This window comes from Leuresthes tenuis, unplaced genomic scaffold, assembly GCF_036924035.1.
Source record: "Leuresthes tenuis unplaced genomic scaffold, fLeuTen1.0.hap1 SCAF_23, whole genome shotgun sequence".
NCBI lineage: Eukaryota > Metazoa > Chordata > Actinopteri > Atheriniformes > Atherinopsidae > Leuresthes > Leuresthes tenuis.
The window spans coordinates 20,024,615-20,041,675 of record NW_027325377.1 but is presented as its reverse complement, the minus strand read 5'-3'; the positions used below and the strand labels follow the sequence as shown (position 1 = coordinate 20,041,675).

The window sequence follows — 17,061 nt, the reverse complement described above, 5'->3', positions numbered from 1 at the left end:
GCAGGCGGCATGGGCTTCAGCAACCTCCAACTCCCAACTCAGAACAGGAAAAAGCGAGGAAAGAAAATAAATGAATGGATGACAACACGCAGTACTAAATCATACATCAGCACCCATGAAGAGCAATCTTCTCTGCTTCAACATCAATGGCTAAACATCACTGTTTAGTAATAGACACACCAGCAAGGATCCAGTATTGCCAAGCTCAAGGGGAGTATTTCAAGGCTAAGAGCAGCATGTGAGGAGCTGTATCGAACAACTGTGTTCTTAGCCTCCTGTTGTGGCCACCCTTGATTCCCTCTTTCTGACCCCCATCTGTATTTCTCCCTCATTCCAAATATCACACTCTCTCTGTGAGTGTCTGAGTCTCAGGCCTCAGAAACAGCAAGTGGCCTTTTGCTATCGACCAACTCAGGCTGCTTTAATAGCATTCTCCGCTGCTGGGAATTGGGAATGTGCATGTGTGTGCTGGAAGTCATTCTGAACTAGGGCAATGATCCGGCGAGCAGTGCTCCACTCATTACAACTGCTTGCTAAGATGACTACCACATGCCCTTTGAACTCCTAATCACTTAACAAAAAGTCAGTACAGGAAATTCAAGATGACATTCATAAGATAATTATTAGAAGCAGGGCTGTATCAGAACAAAGTAAATTATAAATTATAAAGGCATCAAGGGAAAATTTTATGTGGGGAATATCTTTATCAAACTGCAATTATTGCAGCCATAGCAGGTTGTTTCCGAGTATGTATTTGAGTATATATTTATGTCTTTCTTTGCATTTCTAGAAAAGTCTTGGATGTTTAATAACACTTCTTTTGACTTGAGGCAACTTGAGGTATGACAGGGAACAATTTAATATCCAAGTTTAAAGCGGAGCCAACTTTCTGCAAGAAACCTATGAAAAAAAATTCAGAACACTGTTGCTACGTGTCTACATTCCAGATGAATCTCCTGCAGATCACCTGCAGTAATTAGACACTTAAAAAGTTCCATTTGATGGACAAATACTTGTGATAAATGATTGTATGGCAGCATGTTTAACTATTTGAATAAAGAATAATCATAAATACAGACTTATCTCACTGACTCCAGACACACTGATATATAGCAATGAATCAAACATGTGAGTTGAGAAGACCAAATCTTAATTAGTTAAATATATCTAATGTTTAACTCTCATAAAGAACTAGAAAGAAAGTTTTTGTTCAGATTGACAGATAGATAGACAGTTACCTTATTCATCCTAAGGGAAATTTTGGAACATCAAACCCAAAACATTTTAGTGAATCAGTGAAAGACACTACTTTTACTCACTCTCATCTTGTTCTATAAACCCCTTGATACTGATTAAAACGGTGTGTGCACAGACTTTAATTGTTGTGTGTTTTGTGGATTCATTAACTCTACTTCTGTATTTGTGGTTATGGCAATTCCTAATTGTTTCCCCTCAACAGTAAGTGTAGGTCAGCATTGTAACTGGGCTAATAGACCAATCACTATTAAAGGTCTCATACACGCTCACAGACAAAAAAGTTAACTTGTTTCTTTTATTAGAATATATGCAACGTAATTGCCATGCAAATTAAAAAATGCTAAATTTGTAACACAATGTTTGGCAATAACAGCGACAAATAAAGAAATCTAATGTGGGAAAAAAAGTGGAGATTAAGTATTCCCAACAATTAATTTGTTATTCTGTAACATCTTTTATAAGCCCAATTATAGTAAGTACAATCAAAAACAGAGGGAGAAAATAGAAAATGATCCCATTACTGTTTAAAAGATTTGCTCAGAAGTTTAGTAATTGGATGCCTTAACAAACAGCATCCTAAATATTCTTATTCTTCTCTGTTCCTTTCCCACTCAGCCTGCAAACTGACTGAGACCTCAGGGGACTCAATGAGAGCTGCATCTGAAAGGCCATCCTCAACTCACTGTTGATATTCACTGATGATATTTAAAGTGTTATGACAACAATCTGGGCACTTAAAATGCACACACTATTACACACATACAACCTAACAGAACACAGTAACATAGAAAATAGTGACACTTTTCTAGTGCCAGAAAGGTCTATAATTCTCAGGAAGCTGCAGACAATGTACACAGGTAACTAGGCTAATGTTGCCAGCAAAACTGCAGAGACCCTTTGTGATTACGGGTGGAAGGAGAAAAAGAGCTGCAGAAAAAAACATGCAAAAACACACAAAAAAAAAGCATACCATCTATACTCTGACTGCCAAAACAGCATCATTAATAACTATCAGTAAACACAGAGATCCCCCGTAGCATTTTGGCAGACATGATTTGATTTCTTACACTTTAATTGTACTCCTTTATGAGAAACAATGTTGATGCTACAGAGCGGAGATATACTTGAAGTACTAGTGCATTCAAGTACAATTCTGAAGTACTTGCACTCGAGTACTTCATGGTTAGAATGGCATTTCCTCCCAAGATATTTTTCCAATTGAACCTCACAAATTATTTCATAGAAATGATCAAAGATTTCAAAATATCCAAAAGGTCATGAAAATTTAATTATAGTCTTGGATTTAATAGCCATTTTCTTGCTCATGGGCCAATAATATATTCAGATTTTACATTGTGTATCCCTACTATAAAGTAATTAAAACTATCACCGCCTTCTAAAGATACAACCAGCTTAGTGCTGCATCAGAATGCACAAGACAGGGGAAAAACTCTGGAATACAGCAAGTGTAGTTTGAAATAAACAAGTAAATTAATACTTGTGTAACAACTTTGAATGGATTTTAACTGTGGAAGTCTTATTTGTAATCAATAGTTTTATAAAGTAGAACTGGCTGTTTTAGCTGAGTGTCAGACCACTTGTTGTAACGTTAAACTTTTAACTCATTTTCTATTTCTGTGATGATGACTTAACTTTCAGGACAAATTTTTCTCTGGAATAGTTATGTCAGGGAATTCTTTGAAAGTTTCAACGCAAAAAACACTAAACTGTCATTTCTCAAAGTCCACAACTTCACATTAATGTTCAGTGGTCAGAGAATTTGAAACACTTATTTCATCTGTCATAGTCTGAAAATGACAAAACATGTTTGGCTCAATATATAATTCATCATTCGCCCACATAAATTACCAGCTTCTGCACATGTGTACATTATGCTGTGCTTGTGGCTCTGTCTCTTTATGTGGAATATGAAGGGGGAAGCGAATATCTATCACAGTCATTTACAGGACCGTGTTTTCATGTGACTTTCTGTGGTGCCATTTTGCAGAGGTTTTGCCTCTGATGGCAGTGTTCACAGACTACGTCTATGTCCATTACACAGAGTGCTGCTATTTTGCTCCACATTCCATGTCATCAAAGGTATGAAGGAGATAGTGTAAATCTGCACATACACATTAGCGTGCACACATCAGTGAACAAAGGCGACCCTTTTCTCTCCCAATAATTCAACATCTATTCTGTCCAGCTCTACCCTCAGTCTATTTCTATATAAAAAAAATTAAAAAAAAAAGCTGAGCAGCAATGAAATCAAGGTTATTGTACTCTGTGACATAAGAAATTGAGAAATGCCAGTTAGTATGGTATTGAGTCAGCGGAGAGGCCATTAGATGTGTTTGCATGAGTGTCTGACCTGGGTCTCAGACATGACATAGAGGTAGTGGTGGTCAGACGAGAAAGCCATGTCTCTCAAGATGGGTCCATTCTCCACAGCTTGGACAGTCTCATACTGAAGAGCATGTGAAGAACCATCTACCCGTATCTAGAAAGCAAGAAGCACATACAAAAAAAAGATTTAGAACCACTTTTGTGACAACATTGCTGAACAAGTAAAACAATAATAAAAATCTCATCCTTACATTAACATTAATGAAGGTTCTGTTTGAAAAACTGAATCACCAATAGTACAAATAGTTAACTTAAATAAAAATTAGGGATTTAGCAAAGACATCAAGTAAAAATGCCATTATAATAATCAACATCAGACAATTTACATCTATTGAGAGGTTAAGTAATTTTTTGCATCTTTTTGAGTTTTCTAAATCAACGAAGATCACACGATAAGATATACTTGTCACTCAGTTACAAGTTACTGCAAAATGCACATGAGGCATTATTTCAGCAATGAAACAAAACGAGCCGAAGTGATGAGAGGTGAGGGAGAAAAGGTATCGCTGCCTTATAAAATGAACCTGTTGAGGGCAGTGGAAAATGGGTGGCATTTTAGGACAACAGTGTCCTAAACACAACAAATCAGAACTGAGGAATCACTCAAAAGGTACCTCTATATGTTATTAGCCCAGTACATGCTGCTCCTGTGAAGCACATAATTCTCGATCAATGGTTGAGCCATTCTAGTGTGATTGAGGCAAGAGGTGTGGTCCCCAAGTGAGTTTACACAGTAGAAAGTGCATAGAATTGGCCCAGTGCAAACTTAGTGATGTGATGGAAGTGGTTTGTGTTGTACTAGAACATCTGCTTACATGGTCTCTCACACGCACACATACATACATAAACTCGGGATATGTCCCTTACTAAATCTGGTCCTGAGGCTCTAATTTCCCAGAAGTGTAGTTCTGACACATTCCCACCCTGGCAACTTTGAAAACTCCATAGAATACACGTTCACACACATGTCTTTGTGGATTTGTAGACAGGTGTGAAGCAAGTCTTGTTAAAGTTGTGATGACTCTTGGTAGTTCTTTGCGCTCATCAGCACTTAAGTATTCACAGGTAACAGACACAAACGGGAGATAATTGGACATGGAGCAGATGGTAGAGCAGACAGGTGAGCCATTTCATGATTAATTATAGTAAACTTAAGACAATGGATTATCTGTTCTCTCTGTCAGCATTTCATAAAAATAATAATGATTAAAAAAACAACTGCTGGTGCTCTATAAGCCAAAGTGTCTCTGAGATCGCTAACCTGAGTTGGGAAAAACAGGGTTAACAACAGAGCAGTTTGTATTTTTTAGGAAATGGATGAAAATAACTGGAGGGAAATTACATTTTTTTCAGTCAGAATTAATGGTCAAATTAAAATGGTCAAATCAGTGCAGAATAGGTAGCTATTGTATGCATGTGGGTGACGATTTAATACTCTACATTGTTTAAAGCTCTTTTTTTTTTTTTACATCTTCAAACTATAATTACAAATGTTCACTCCCTGAAACATAATATACATTCTATCTATATTAACATAAAAGTATTTTGATTCTACCTTTACTGTATCCTACAGAAGAACAAAAAGACAATCTGCTGCTCCTCTGTCACGCAGAGCCACTTTTCTTTGTCTTTGCTTGGACAGTCAACTATTGCATAGCAAACAGAGGAAACCCAACTATACAGGGAGCAGTTTGGATAATGCTCTTCCCTGCTGTTCCCTCTGATATCCAGTTTCAAAACATCACATTTCTTTAAACAGCCACAGTCTTTCACCCTGATTTCACCCTAGTTTCCCTGTTTCTCAGTCATTCTTCCTCTCTTGCTCTGCCTCCTGCTTGGCTTGTGTTGTGACCTTGATCTCAAAGAACCCTGAGTTCTCTTTTATCAAAGCCAGACACACTTCCACTGGGAGCTATTGTATGATCTGGGGTCAGTTGCAAAGAAAAGAACAGAAGGCAAATAGGAAAGAGAAAGAAGAGAAGGAGGTAAGAAGAAAGAAACTTTCACGCGAGCCAAGGCCAGATTCAGCAGGTGAAGTTATCTAATCTGCCCTATTGAGTGGGTCCATGTTAGGTGCTGAGTGCACTTCATATGTGCACACCACACTGCATGTGTGTATGTACATTCATGGAAAAATGTGTGTCATATGCACTGGGGGTAAGATGATACAAGGTGTGGAGTCAATTGCAGGATACAGTTTAAGAGCTGACAGTCTAAATATCAGTGGCTGATTAAAGAGTTTTATTGTGTTGGGACAGATCCACAGTCACCAGGGAGCAAACAGGCTTCAAGGAGAAGCTCCTGTATATTATCCCTCGATCTGACCACCAACACAACAAATGAGCCACCAGAGAGCACACTCCATGTTCACAAGCAAGCAATGCTGGCTGGTCAAAATCCCACTGGGGCTGGAGGGGAACACACAAGGGAGGACAACAGATTCGAAAACTCCTGGACTTATTTGCAAAAAAAAACAAAAACAAAGCAAAAACAATTAGGTTAATATCAATTTTCTACTATATATATATATACCCCTGCCACCACGAAAAAATTGTTTGGTGATCAGCTGGGTGATTGGAGCTTTTGTGTTCATACAGACCACTATAAAAACCTAAAGGCATCTTACTTCAAAATATCGTCCTACATGTTAAGTTCTCTAAAATCAAACTAAAGCAAAACCCTATTTGTGAAATTTACATTACTACAAAAACAGAATAATAAAAACTAATAAATAAAAATAAAAAAACACTTCTCACCAAAGACTTGACTCAAGTAACACTTTTAGTCTCACTGTGAGGCAAAAATTAAACATACTGATTTGTCATGATAATACTAACCCTAGACTGGTCATCAGAAACAGCATTTATTAATGTCTTAAAGTAATTTTTCATCAGCCTAAAATCATTAAGGCAACTCCACTGGTGCTAGCGAACATTATCTGATTCCTTTTCAACTGTAATAAAGTGGATTAGCTGCTCTATGCTAAATGGATTACAATGCTAATCTGTGGTATCACATTAGCACTACACAATAGACATTCACTGCCAGACAGACTTAATTTTGCCTCAGAGTAGAGAGTAGGTGAGACATGCACAGAGCCCATATTTAAATAAACACATAAAAATAAGTGTGTTCACGCCTACATTTGCTCATATAGAATCCCTGGCAAGTAACTGTCTCTTTCACACATGCACACACAAAGTCACACATACAGCCAGCCTGTCTGGACATACTCCTATGGTAATGAGTTTGTTAATGGTATGGTCATCAAACACACTTCAACAAATGTGTGTGGTAAATATTTCCTTGATTCAAATCTGTATTCAAATGTATCAATACAAGAAATTCACACAATATCACAGTTCATATTGAGCAATGCCCTCCACAAAATTACTTATTTGGCCATGAACTGCATCCCCCCAGTGGTAAATATGGATAACTACAAGTGTTGGCACTAAATACAGAGGCAAAAAACAGCGGGTTCTGCCATAAAAAAAAAAAACAGTAAAAGCATATTTTCTTCAGTGATTTTAACCTGCAAACACGATTCATTTAGTGAAAATAACATCTTGTCTGTTTCTTAATGTTTTTAAAACTATTCAGGCTTTCAAATATCAGTGACTAACTAAGTTTCTTGGAATTTTTATAATAATATAAAAGACAATCTCAGTGCAGTGCTGATGAAACAGAAATATTTCATGTACCTAGTGCCTGCAGATACAATTATGAATTTAAATACAGATTTAGAATACATAAATAAACAAACACCATGCCCATGAACCCCATGGGCATGGTGTCCTGCCTCGAATATATCAATGAAAAATATTGTTCTCAGAGTGACCCTTCCTCTCTCCATGGGGCTAACAGCTAGCACAAGGTGTGATACAGACAGGAAAGCTATTCCGGTGTGAAAACCATAGGACTATCCTCACTTAGTTTGTTCAAATTGGCACTTTACACCACAAAAGCTCATGAAATGCATTGCACTTCTACTCCTCTGATTCCACATGTAATTCACTTTCCTGGAGGTAAAACTGTAGTAGTAGTCAAGCATGTCATCATACATATGAGGTTGCAAAAAATAAAAAAATTACAATAACTAATAACTGCTTAAACTGTTTGCTTTAACTTGTACAGCAAAATGAACTGGGTTCAATTGTATCAAACAGCACACAGAGGAAAGAATATCCTATATTTTTATATACCTATATTTTAAAGTAAATGATTTAACACTATTTAACACAAAGGTTACTTGTTTTGTCACGCTGAATCTGTTGAATCAACACACATATGTTCTGTCAATAATGCCGTTGCTCCACTGGAACCCTCTTCTTTTAAAAATTACCTTTTGAAATTCAGTGCCTGCTTACACAGTGGAGAACTAGTATTGATTTTGGATAATCTCTGTTAACTAGAGAGCCATTAAGTAGAAACTACTTAAAATCAACTGGTGAAATGGATCGTATCTATTTTAAGGATGAGTCGAGGAGATCCTCATGAGACAAAAGTACTGCTGTAGTATTGTCAGTGCAAATGACGACTGCTCAGTAGAAAACATACAGAGCAAGAACTAAACCGTCTGAATAAACAGATATACCCACTTAGAGAGTCAAAAGGAAGTGGGACCCTGAGCCAACTGATAACATGGTTGAAAGAGAGAAACAGAAACACCCACACTCACTATGGGGAAAGTAGACTCATCAGTTAACATGAAATACATGTCTTGATAGTGGGAGGGAGCCAAAAAACCCGTTGAAAACCTATATTGAACACTCTTATAAACTAACCGAGGGGGAGAAACTTTTGAGTCTTTGAGTGAGGACGGTGAAAGACATTGCAGAACTCTGTCCTTGCCTGCCATGGCATGGATTTTGAAGCAGCAAAAGGAAAGCTTGTCACACAGAGTCGCAGTCTGTTAAGCATGGCACACACACTAATGCACTGTAGCTGGAACACACGCCATGACCAAAATGAGGGTAGAGGAAGCCAAAATAAGATGCTGACTAAAGCATCACTATGGTGTGACATGGGCCATGAAACCACAGTGAGGTGAGTGGGCTGGAGCAGAATGTCATCCAAAGCCATGGAGCATGCTGGGAAACGTAAATTTTCACAATATTTGCAGGAGAAATTCCACTAATCCCTTCAAATTAGCTCACAGGCAAATTCAATATTTGTGCCAACAAGCAGCTGCACCTAAGGAGAGCCATGAGCCTCTTTCTGTTGGACAAGCCAGTGATAGAAAATAAGGCATTAACAATCAACTTTATTGGTAAGATCAGGAACTGTTCCATTCCTGCTGCACAAAATCCTGATTTACAAAGCATTGAATGTGAATGCCAGACAATTTGGCTGCATTTATTTAAAATTCGGGCCAATTGTGTCACATTTAATTTTAGCAAGGTATATTAGACAACTGAAATTACTTCAAAAACTCAGTTTTTATACAACAGGAATTTGACTTTACTGTGAACTTGTTGCTAATGTAAAGTTAGAGACAAGCATATCTGATCATGATGATGCAGAATGATAAAATGTCAAGTGTTGCTTCAAAAACTTTAACACACTCAACATCCATCCATTTTCTATACCCGCTTAATCCGTCAGTTGGGTTCCGGGGGGGCTGGAGCCTATCCAAGCAAAGCATTCTCATAAAGGTGTCCTGAGGTGTTCGTTAATCTTGTTAAATATGTCAAACATTTTAGACAGGGAACTTCATAGCGCCATGCCAAAGACATTGTAACCCAATCCACCACTCTGCTCAGGTTTCCACCCTCTTTGAGCCACAGTACTAGCTATTCAACCAAGCAAAGCAAGACATTCGTTATAACCCAAGAAAGAGACACAGCCAGCCAAGCAGAGACAACAGAGAGGGACATTTGCTGTAAAAGAGACAGGCAGAAAAGAAACAACGTATCATAGCTAAATAATGGTAATTTGTCTCTCCACACATTGTATTCATAGAGACAGTGATACAATGGTGGCTGTCTGATGGCCCAAATCTTTCTGGCTCACTAGAACATATGGCAGACAGGGAAGAGAAAGGGTCTAGAAAGCATAATAGCTTCATCTCCCGGTGTCAATTAAAACCAGAATAAACCCTCCACCTCCACAATCAGAGCCTCAATATATATCTTTAGGCAAGACGGACTGGTGCAAGACTAGCGTAGGAGTGTGGATGATTTGACATTAATCCGAAGGTATTAACGAGGATGTGGCACACAGCTGTTGGATGCCAGACTGGTCTTCTTGCATTATTGGAGTAACCAATCGCATATGATCTGCTATTTATTGCCAACCACATAATCAAAAGACTTTTAGATTTTATTCTGGGACAAAGAGGACTTGCCACGAAGAAGGCACTTTATTTGCACAATTTCTAAAACAAGTACTATACGAGACACATGAATGACCAGTTCCATGGTATGTTGCCACCTACAATGTCTTTTGGCATAGTATTTCACATTTAACGACAAGCTCTAATGGAGACATCTTGCAGTTATTCAAAAGAAACAACACTGAGTCAGTGCTTTAATGGTTTCCTTTATGGAAGTAAAATATTCATTCTGCTCATTAAAGACACTTTTAAGACCCCTTTTCTTTCCTTCCTTATTTCCTTTTGACTCAACTCATCTCTCTACAGGAGGGATGAGTGGGCAAAAAAACCCCACAGAGTGGAACTGAACTCATTCTATGCTTTAATTCACTATTCTATGTTTTATGTTTGCAATTAGGCATATCTGCAACACAGCAGGATTTTAATTAACGTCTTTCTCCTGATGCGTACACTATGAGGGAAGGTGCTTTGTTGGTGCAAATCAAGCAAATGTCATTGTTATCAGGGAAGTAATGACAGAGATTTGCATTGTCAGCATTGAAGCTGTGCAGCTATGACCACAATGGGCCGCCTGTTAGGTTTAGTTTTACTGAGGTTAATCTTCTGTATTTGTTTGAAACTTTGTTCAGGAATAAGGGCCTAAACTGATCCACTGCTGTGAGAAAAGTTGTATAATAGTAAAAAGCAGATTAATTGACTGAATTACATTACTCCAAAATTTTATTACAGGTTGTTTACATCTTCATTAGGCCATACTGATGCAAATGCATTCATAATTTATGGTGAAACTTGGTATCTGATCATTCCAATGAGACATTTAGGATCCATTTCCTTAATAGTATAAGCTATATAAAAGGAAGAAGTAGAGTTATACACCATGGCAGACAGAGCTGCAGGACAACTCCTGGCTCAGTGACTCGCCGTTGTGGCATTAAAGGTGTGGTACCTGTTAGCCTGCAGGTCCAAGTAGCCTACTAATCAAATCTTATCCCCCTGCTGAGAGATAAGCAAAAAAAAAGCAAGAAGAGAATGACAAGAATGTTATTGTGAGGGATGATGGTGTTGAGCATGAAAGGGGACAAGTGTCTGGAGGCTTCCTAGCTCATTTCTCCTCCCGCTTCCCTCTTCTCCTTCAATCTCCCCTATAGTTTCCAAGGGTGAGTGACAGGTCTCCCTGTTATCATTGCCTTCAGTGCTGAGCTGCCTTAGAGAACTGTGACCAAGCAGGGGGCTCACAGCTCAGCTTTTGTTACTCATTTCCCTCCTCAAATAGCACCTCTGCTCTTTTTCCCTTTCTCACCTTCTCCATCTCACTTTCTGTCTCCCTTTTTGAGTTGTCCAAAAATAGCTGCAGGCCTGTGGCCAGTTCAGTCTGGAGAACATTTGCGACCTCTTGACCGGTAACAACCCACTCAATTTCTCTTATTTACACCGTTTTTCTTCTGTTCTGAAATTTCCCTTGCCCCCTCGTTATATTGGCTACAGACTCTCTTCTTTTGCATCTGGAACAGTGTATTTTGTATGTTGAGTCTGAACCTTTTGACAAGTTTTCAGTCTCCACATTTGAAGACTAAAAAAATGCTTCATACTCGCTGTGCTCAGATGCGACTAGACTTTAGTGGCTTTATAGAGTTTTTCTGTTTCTCATTTGTTCTTGTAAAGCCAGTAGTATACCAATATTGCCCATTTTTTTTGCTGAATATATAGAAAATGCACTTGTGCTCCCTTTGTGGAAGTGGGTATGAGGGGCAAAATAATTACTTTCCTGTGCAAATGTCACAAAATGCTTCATCAAATGTGTTCTATTTCTCTTTTCTTTTTGTCTTGCTTCCTATTTCAGTCAATCGATTTTTCAGTTTTGCCATTCTCCTGAAATGTGTTAGTCCATTCCTCTGTCACTGTCTCAGAGTCACATGACAGCATTTGAGGAAGCGGGGAGAGATTTCCTGACTACAGGTAATGCAGAAAAATACCTGGCTTTGCTGAGAAAAATTTACACATACATTAATCTATCCAATTATTTTCTCTGCCGTTTTTCCTTTGTTACCTCACATTCTGAATTGATAAAAAAAAAATGCTGTTTCTTTAGCCACTGTTGCAGCTACTGGCTGGGCCTTAAGGATCCGGCAGAGGCTACAGGATAATTTGATGGGGATATTACCACCTGTGTCTCTATTAGTGGTGCAACCTCGTGACAGTACATCCCATTAGATTTTGTGGCCAGAGGCCACTATCCGAGAGCAAAAAGGTCTTGGGAGCCAAAAAAAAAAATAAAGTCCACATGTTCTCAAGAGTAATGAGGGCACTAAATCAAATCAAGTTTTTTAGGTGACAAAGCAGGACACTATGTCAGAGCTCAGGAGTCAGTTCATGTCAATGTTGCAACAGCAAGTGCTGGATAGAGAAACACTTGAATTTGATTCTAGCAAATGTCTTAAGAATATAAATTATTTCAGAAATAATAAACTGCATCTTGTAATCTAAAGAAGTGGAACCAAACAGAATTGTATGACTATGCTGGCTTATATACTGCTGTGCTAAAACGGTTTCAACCTACAGATGCACGAACTCTACAGGGCATCTGAAGACATTAGCAGCAGATCGCACTAGTTCTCAACAAGACATGTTCCAGTCCACATCATTTCCCACAGTCACCACTGTCTGAACATATTGACCACTGACAACTGTTTTGCTCCAGCTATATTGTTATAGTGTTTGGGGGTCTTGTTAAAGTCAGTAGGGTCTTTACTACTTAAAAAAAAAAAATAAATTGTATTTTTTTATCTATTTTTATTTTTTATTTTATTTTTTATTTTTTTTACACAACAGCAATAAAGTCTACCAGCATAAATATCATATGTCTGTTTTCTTCAAATATTATTTACCAATTACCTTTAAAAGCATTTTATCTATTGCACCCTGCCTCCCTAAACGTCGATCACCAATTTATCTAACCATTGAGGATAAGTTGAGGACCTGTTTGCTGGAAAAACTTTAGATCAACCTTGTATATGACAAGTATGTGGTTCTCCACAGGGACCTCAGGTGAATATGAGCTCTTCAGATATGGTCCGATGAAAGACTTTGATCAGCATTCATGGGATCACCAAAAAACATCCTCAATGTGACCTTTAGGCAGTTTGATTGGACCATACTCTGCTTCCATAAAAGTCAATCAGCAGCATTGACTGGGTGGTGGAGAGGGGCAATGTCCTCTAAGTGATGTCTGGGCCTGATAACAGCCTAATGACAGGCTCTGATCAACTTTAACTGAGGTAATGGGATGACTTTGAGAATTCTTCTTGTTCTTTTACCAAACTATGCTTTGTTTCAGCAGGCATCCTTCTCTTTTTACTGCTCATATTTTCTTTGATCATTACGAATTTCAGCTTGTCTACCAAGCAAATAGAACAGTTCATCTACTTCAAGACAGAAGTTTCCTGGGAAATTAACATGGAAACATGAAGTAAAAACATATATTTACACTACTTCAAGCAAAATATTCAATAAAACAATAATAATAAAAAAAAAAAAAAAAAAAATCCTGTCATTTTAACAGACTGACTAATGTGGAAAATAAACGGGAGTAAAGATGTGACAGAAGCAGCAAGTGTGTGTGTGTATCTGAGCGTCGGTGCAGGTGTGTGAATAATAGATGGGGAGCTGAGAGCTAGATGCTGTCTGAGAGCAGACATCCCCTGTATCCCGTTACCAAACACTGCCATCAGAATAACTCTGGAGACACAAACATACTCTTACACACATGTGCCTGCGCGTGCGTGCACCCCCCACCCCAAGTTTAAGACACTAAATATGTGAACAGTCTTATGCACACACACAGTGACAAATGCACCATGACCTTTCCGCACTTTGGTGTTCCATTTCTAAACACAACACATTCTCTGTTTTGGGTCAGGTGTAATCACTGAGTCAAGTAATAGGATCTTGGACAGGAATTTTAAACCATCTTGAAAAATGTGAACACATTCTTTTCCCTCCGAGAAATTATATTTTACTGGTGCTGTGATGACTGACAAGAATCAGAGTAGTACATAGGCATATTTTAAATCTTTGGATCACTGACTGCTGCTGTAGACCACATATTCATGAATTCATAAATTATCAATGGGCTTACGGTTCAGACCTGCACAGGTCTGCGTGTGTATGTGTATTTGTGCACTGGCACTTGTATAGGAAGCATTCATTGCCTACCCTTCACTTTTATGTTGGTGATTTATGAGGTTCCTACCAAAGTTTCTAATTAAATAGGGAAGCACATCAGAACCAATTCCTCAGAGATAAGCAGGTGCAAATTTCTGTGTTCCCTCCTTATTGTCTGCAGAACTGAGTTTGTGTGTATGTGTGCATTTGTCAGTGTGCATTTTCCCTTGTTTTCAGCCTCAAGGGCGCTTCCTTTTTCTTTCTCATCTCATCTTTGCCTTTATTCCTTTATTAAACAGGCTGGCACACTCCCTCCATTATACCTGTTTTCCCACTGAAGTGAAAAATTGCGTTGCTGGTCAAGCAGAGAGAGGGGGAGACAGAGAGGCAGAGAGCGAGAAAATGAAAAACAAGGAGGGTGAGGAGAACTGGGGAAGCGAGGAAAAACACTGCGCTAAACCCTTGAGGCATGTGTTGATTCACCAACTGCAATAATAATGGAAACGGGAGGAAGGATGGCCAGAATGAGAAAGCAAGAACACTAAAGACCACTGAAGATGGCTTGGATGCACTTCTTGAAGCTCGAGTGGTTGATTCCGGGTTCTGTATTCACCATAGGCAGTAAGTAGGAATTTTGCAATATCAATAATTTCTTCCATATAAACCATATAATTGTTAAGAGCTTTGATAATGAAGATCAAGCTTTAAATTGCATTGCTTTAAAGGGGTGGTATACCTTCCAACAGAACCACACCAGCACAGAAGATCTATGAGGTGAAGAAAACATTCATCGACTCTTTCTATTCTGTGAAGCACTTTGGTCAGCCTTGGTTGCTTTTTAAATGTGCTATGTGAATATAAGAGTCTTACAAACAAGTGTTAATCCCTCTAAAACCAAACACAACCCAAGTGTCTGCAAGTCGGACTAAAATATCTGCCCTTAAACTCATTCAAAGTCATTTTGGCACCAGAGGAAAAGATGCTAGAAGGTAGCAACGTTTAATTCTTTTTAACAGTCCCTTAGTTGAATGAGCATCCCAAACCTACCCAGTGCATTGTTTGTAAGAATCTACTGGCTACATATAAGAATGTATCAGTTTTTGTTGAAAACAATAAATTTGTTGCAAGCTTGAAAATGCAAATATTCAGAACAACCCAGCATGAAAGTTCTCATTATTCAGATTGATAATCACTGGAGTATATGTGTGCCATAAAAGAGGGTACACAACAGAGATAGGTCAGAGGGAAGATCATAAGCACTGTATGTACTAAAAGAAACAGACCAGTTCCCTTAAGTCACTTGTTTTATTTTTCTCCTCTCCCCATCTCATTTTCACTCCAAACATCCACCAGAGGCTAACACATTTATCAGAACACATAACACAATTTCATTTCTATGTCTCCCCATGTGTGGCACAATACCTCACCCTAAATTATATGCGACAAAGCAAAAATATATCATGGAGCTACAACCCTGCTTTAACTTTAATATAGGAAAAGGGTTTTGGGGGCTTATCAGAAGAACACAAGATGTATAACTGCAAGTGATGCTTATTATTCAGTGGTGCGGAAATTGGTTTGAGTTTTCTAATATAACCTAAACAATTTATTACATTTATTTTGCTGTCAAGGAATCACAAAGTAAAAGAAATGATTGTTGACATGGCCATGCACTCAATCAGAAAACCTTATTTTCATAATAATTTTCCAACATCTTCCCTCTCTCGTGTGAATGAAAACATCCCAGCTACATAACTCTCTTTCTCCAGCTCTGCTGGTGTTTTTCTAAAATTAGCTCTGATTTATCAGGGGAGCACATTAGCGTTTCACGCCCATACATTATGTGATAACAAAAAAGCAGTGTATTCAGCATAATAATAGAGGCTTCACAGTGGGAGTCAAATAACTTCCCCCAATAAATAAATGAGTGTGTTGTTTCAGGATGGTTGGTTATCTAATCACAAAGACAAGGGAACAGATAAAAGAGCAAGCAAGCATTTTCAAATAAAAATGATACCTTTACAACTATGTTTGCACTTGTAAGCATGTGTATGTGTGAGTCTAAGGGTAATTAGTTTAATGTGAAACATAATGAACGCAAACACTTGGAGCGGACCACACCAAAGTGAGTCTGCAGTGCTCCTTGTGGGTAGGTTAACACAATAGAAGTCATTTGGTAGATTAGGAAAAACTGTTCTTCGGATTTAATCTATGTGAATTTGATAAACATATCTGTGAAATCTAAAGCTGGTCGAATATATAATCAGGAAAGTAATTCCAGGAAACAATCTCTCCAATATAAAAAACAATCTGTCAGAGTAAAGTTTCACAATTTCAGAAGGCAGATTTATAGGTTGTGGATAATTTGGCTTGGCTGATATGACAGTCATCATGAATACTTCCAACAACCACAGCCACTCTTGGGCTTAGTTCCTTTACTTTTCCTTGTGTCGTCTGCACTCATTATGTTTTACTTTGCATCTTTCTCTTCACTCTCCACCTTCCACTGTTATCCAAATCAACTTCCCCATCTCCCAATCGTGTCTTTTACAATGCATACCAATGTATGAGAAAACAGATAAACTGCATGCCATGTCCCAGCAGTGCAACCCTGAATACCAGATAAGAAAATAAAAAGAATAGAAGAACTGAGACACATCACTTGAAGAATGTCAGATAAAGAAGGGTGTAAGCTGCACTAAAACTTGGCGACAGATAAAAGTTAATTCTTCCTCAGGAAGAGACTGCGTGAGAGAGGAATGTAAGAGGATATTTGGTGAATGGGGGCTGTCAGCTTGCATTGCACAGAAATCCTCTTATACCTCAAGATTTCAATTAGGTGGAGAAGCGATTCGGTGTGGTGCATTTCTCTCATGCTGCACAGGAAGTACAAGGTGCAT

The 17,061-nt window shown here is 38.3% G+C and overlaps 1 protein-coding gene across 2 annotated transcripts in view; it reads right to left on the bottom strand.

Moving 5' to 3' along the window:
- Positions 1-17,061, bottom strand: part of plxna4 (plexin A4) — a 210,315-nt gene that overhangs the window by 85,252 nt on the left and 108,002 nt on the right. For both annotated transcript variants that reach the window (XM_072377857.1, XM_072377856.1), the window contains exon 4: positions 3,629-3,757. In XM_072377857.1, coding sequence (XP_072233958.1) covers positions 3,629-3,757 — 129 coding nt within the window. The remainder of the gene's footprint in view (positions 1-3,628; positions 3,758-17,061) is intronic.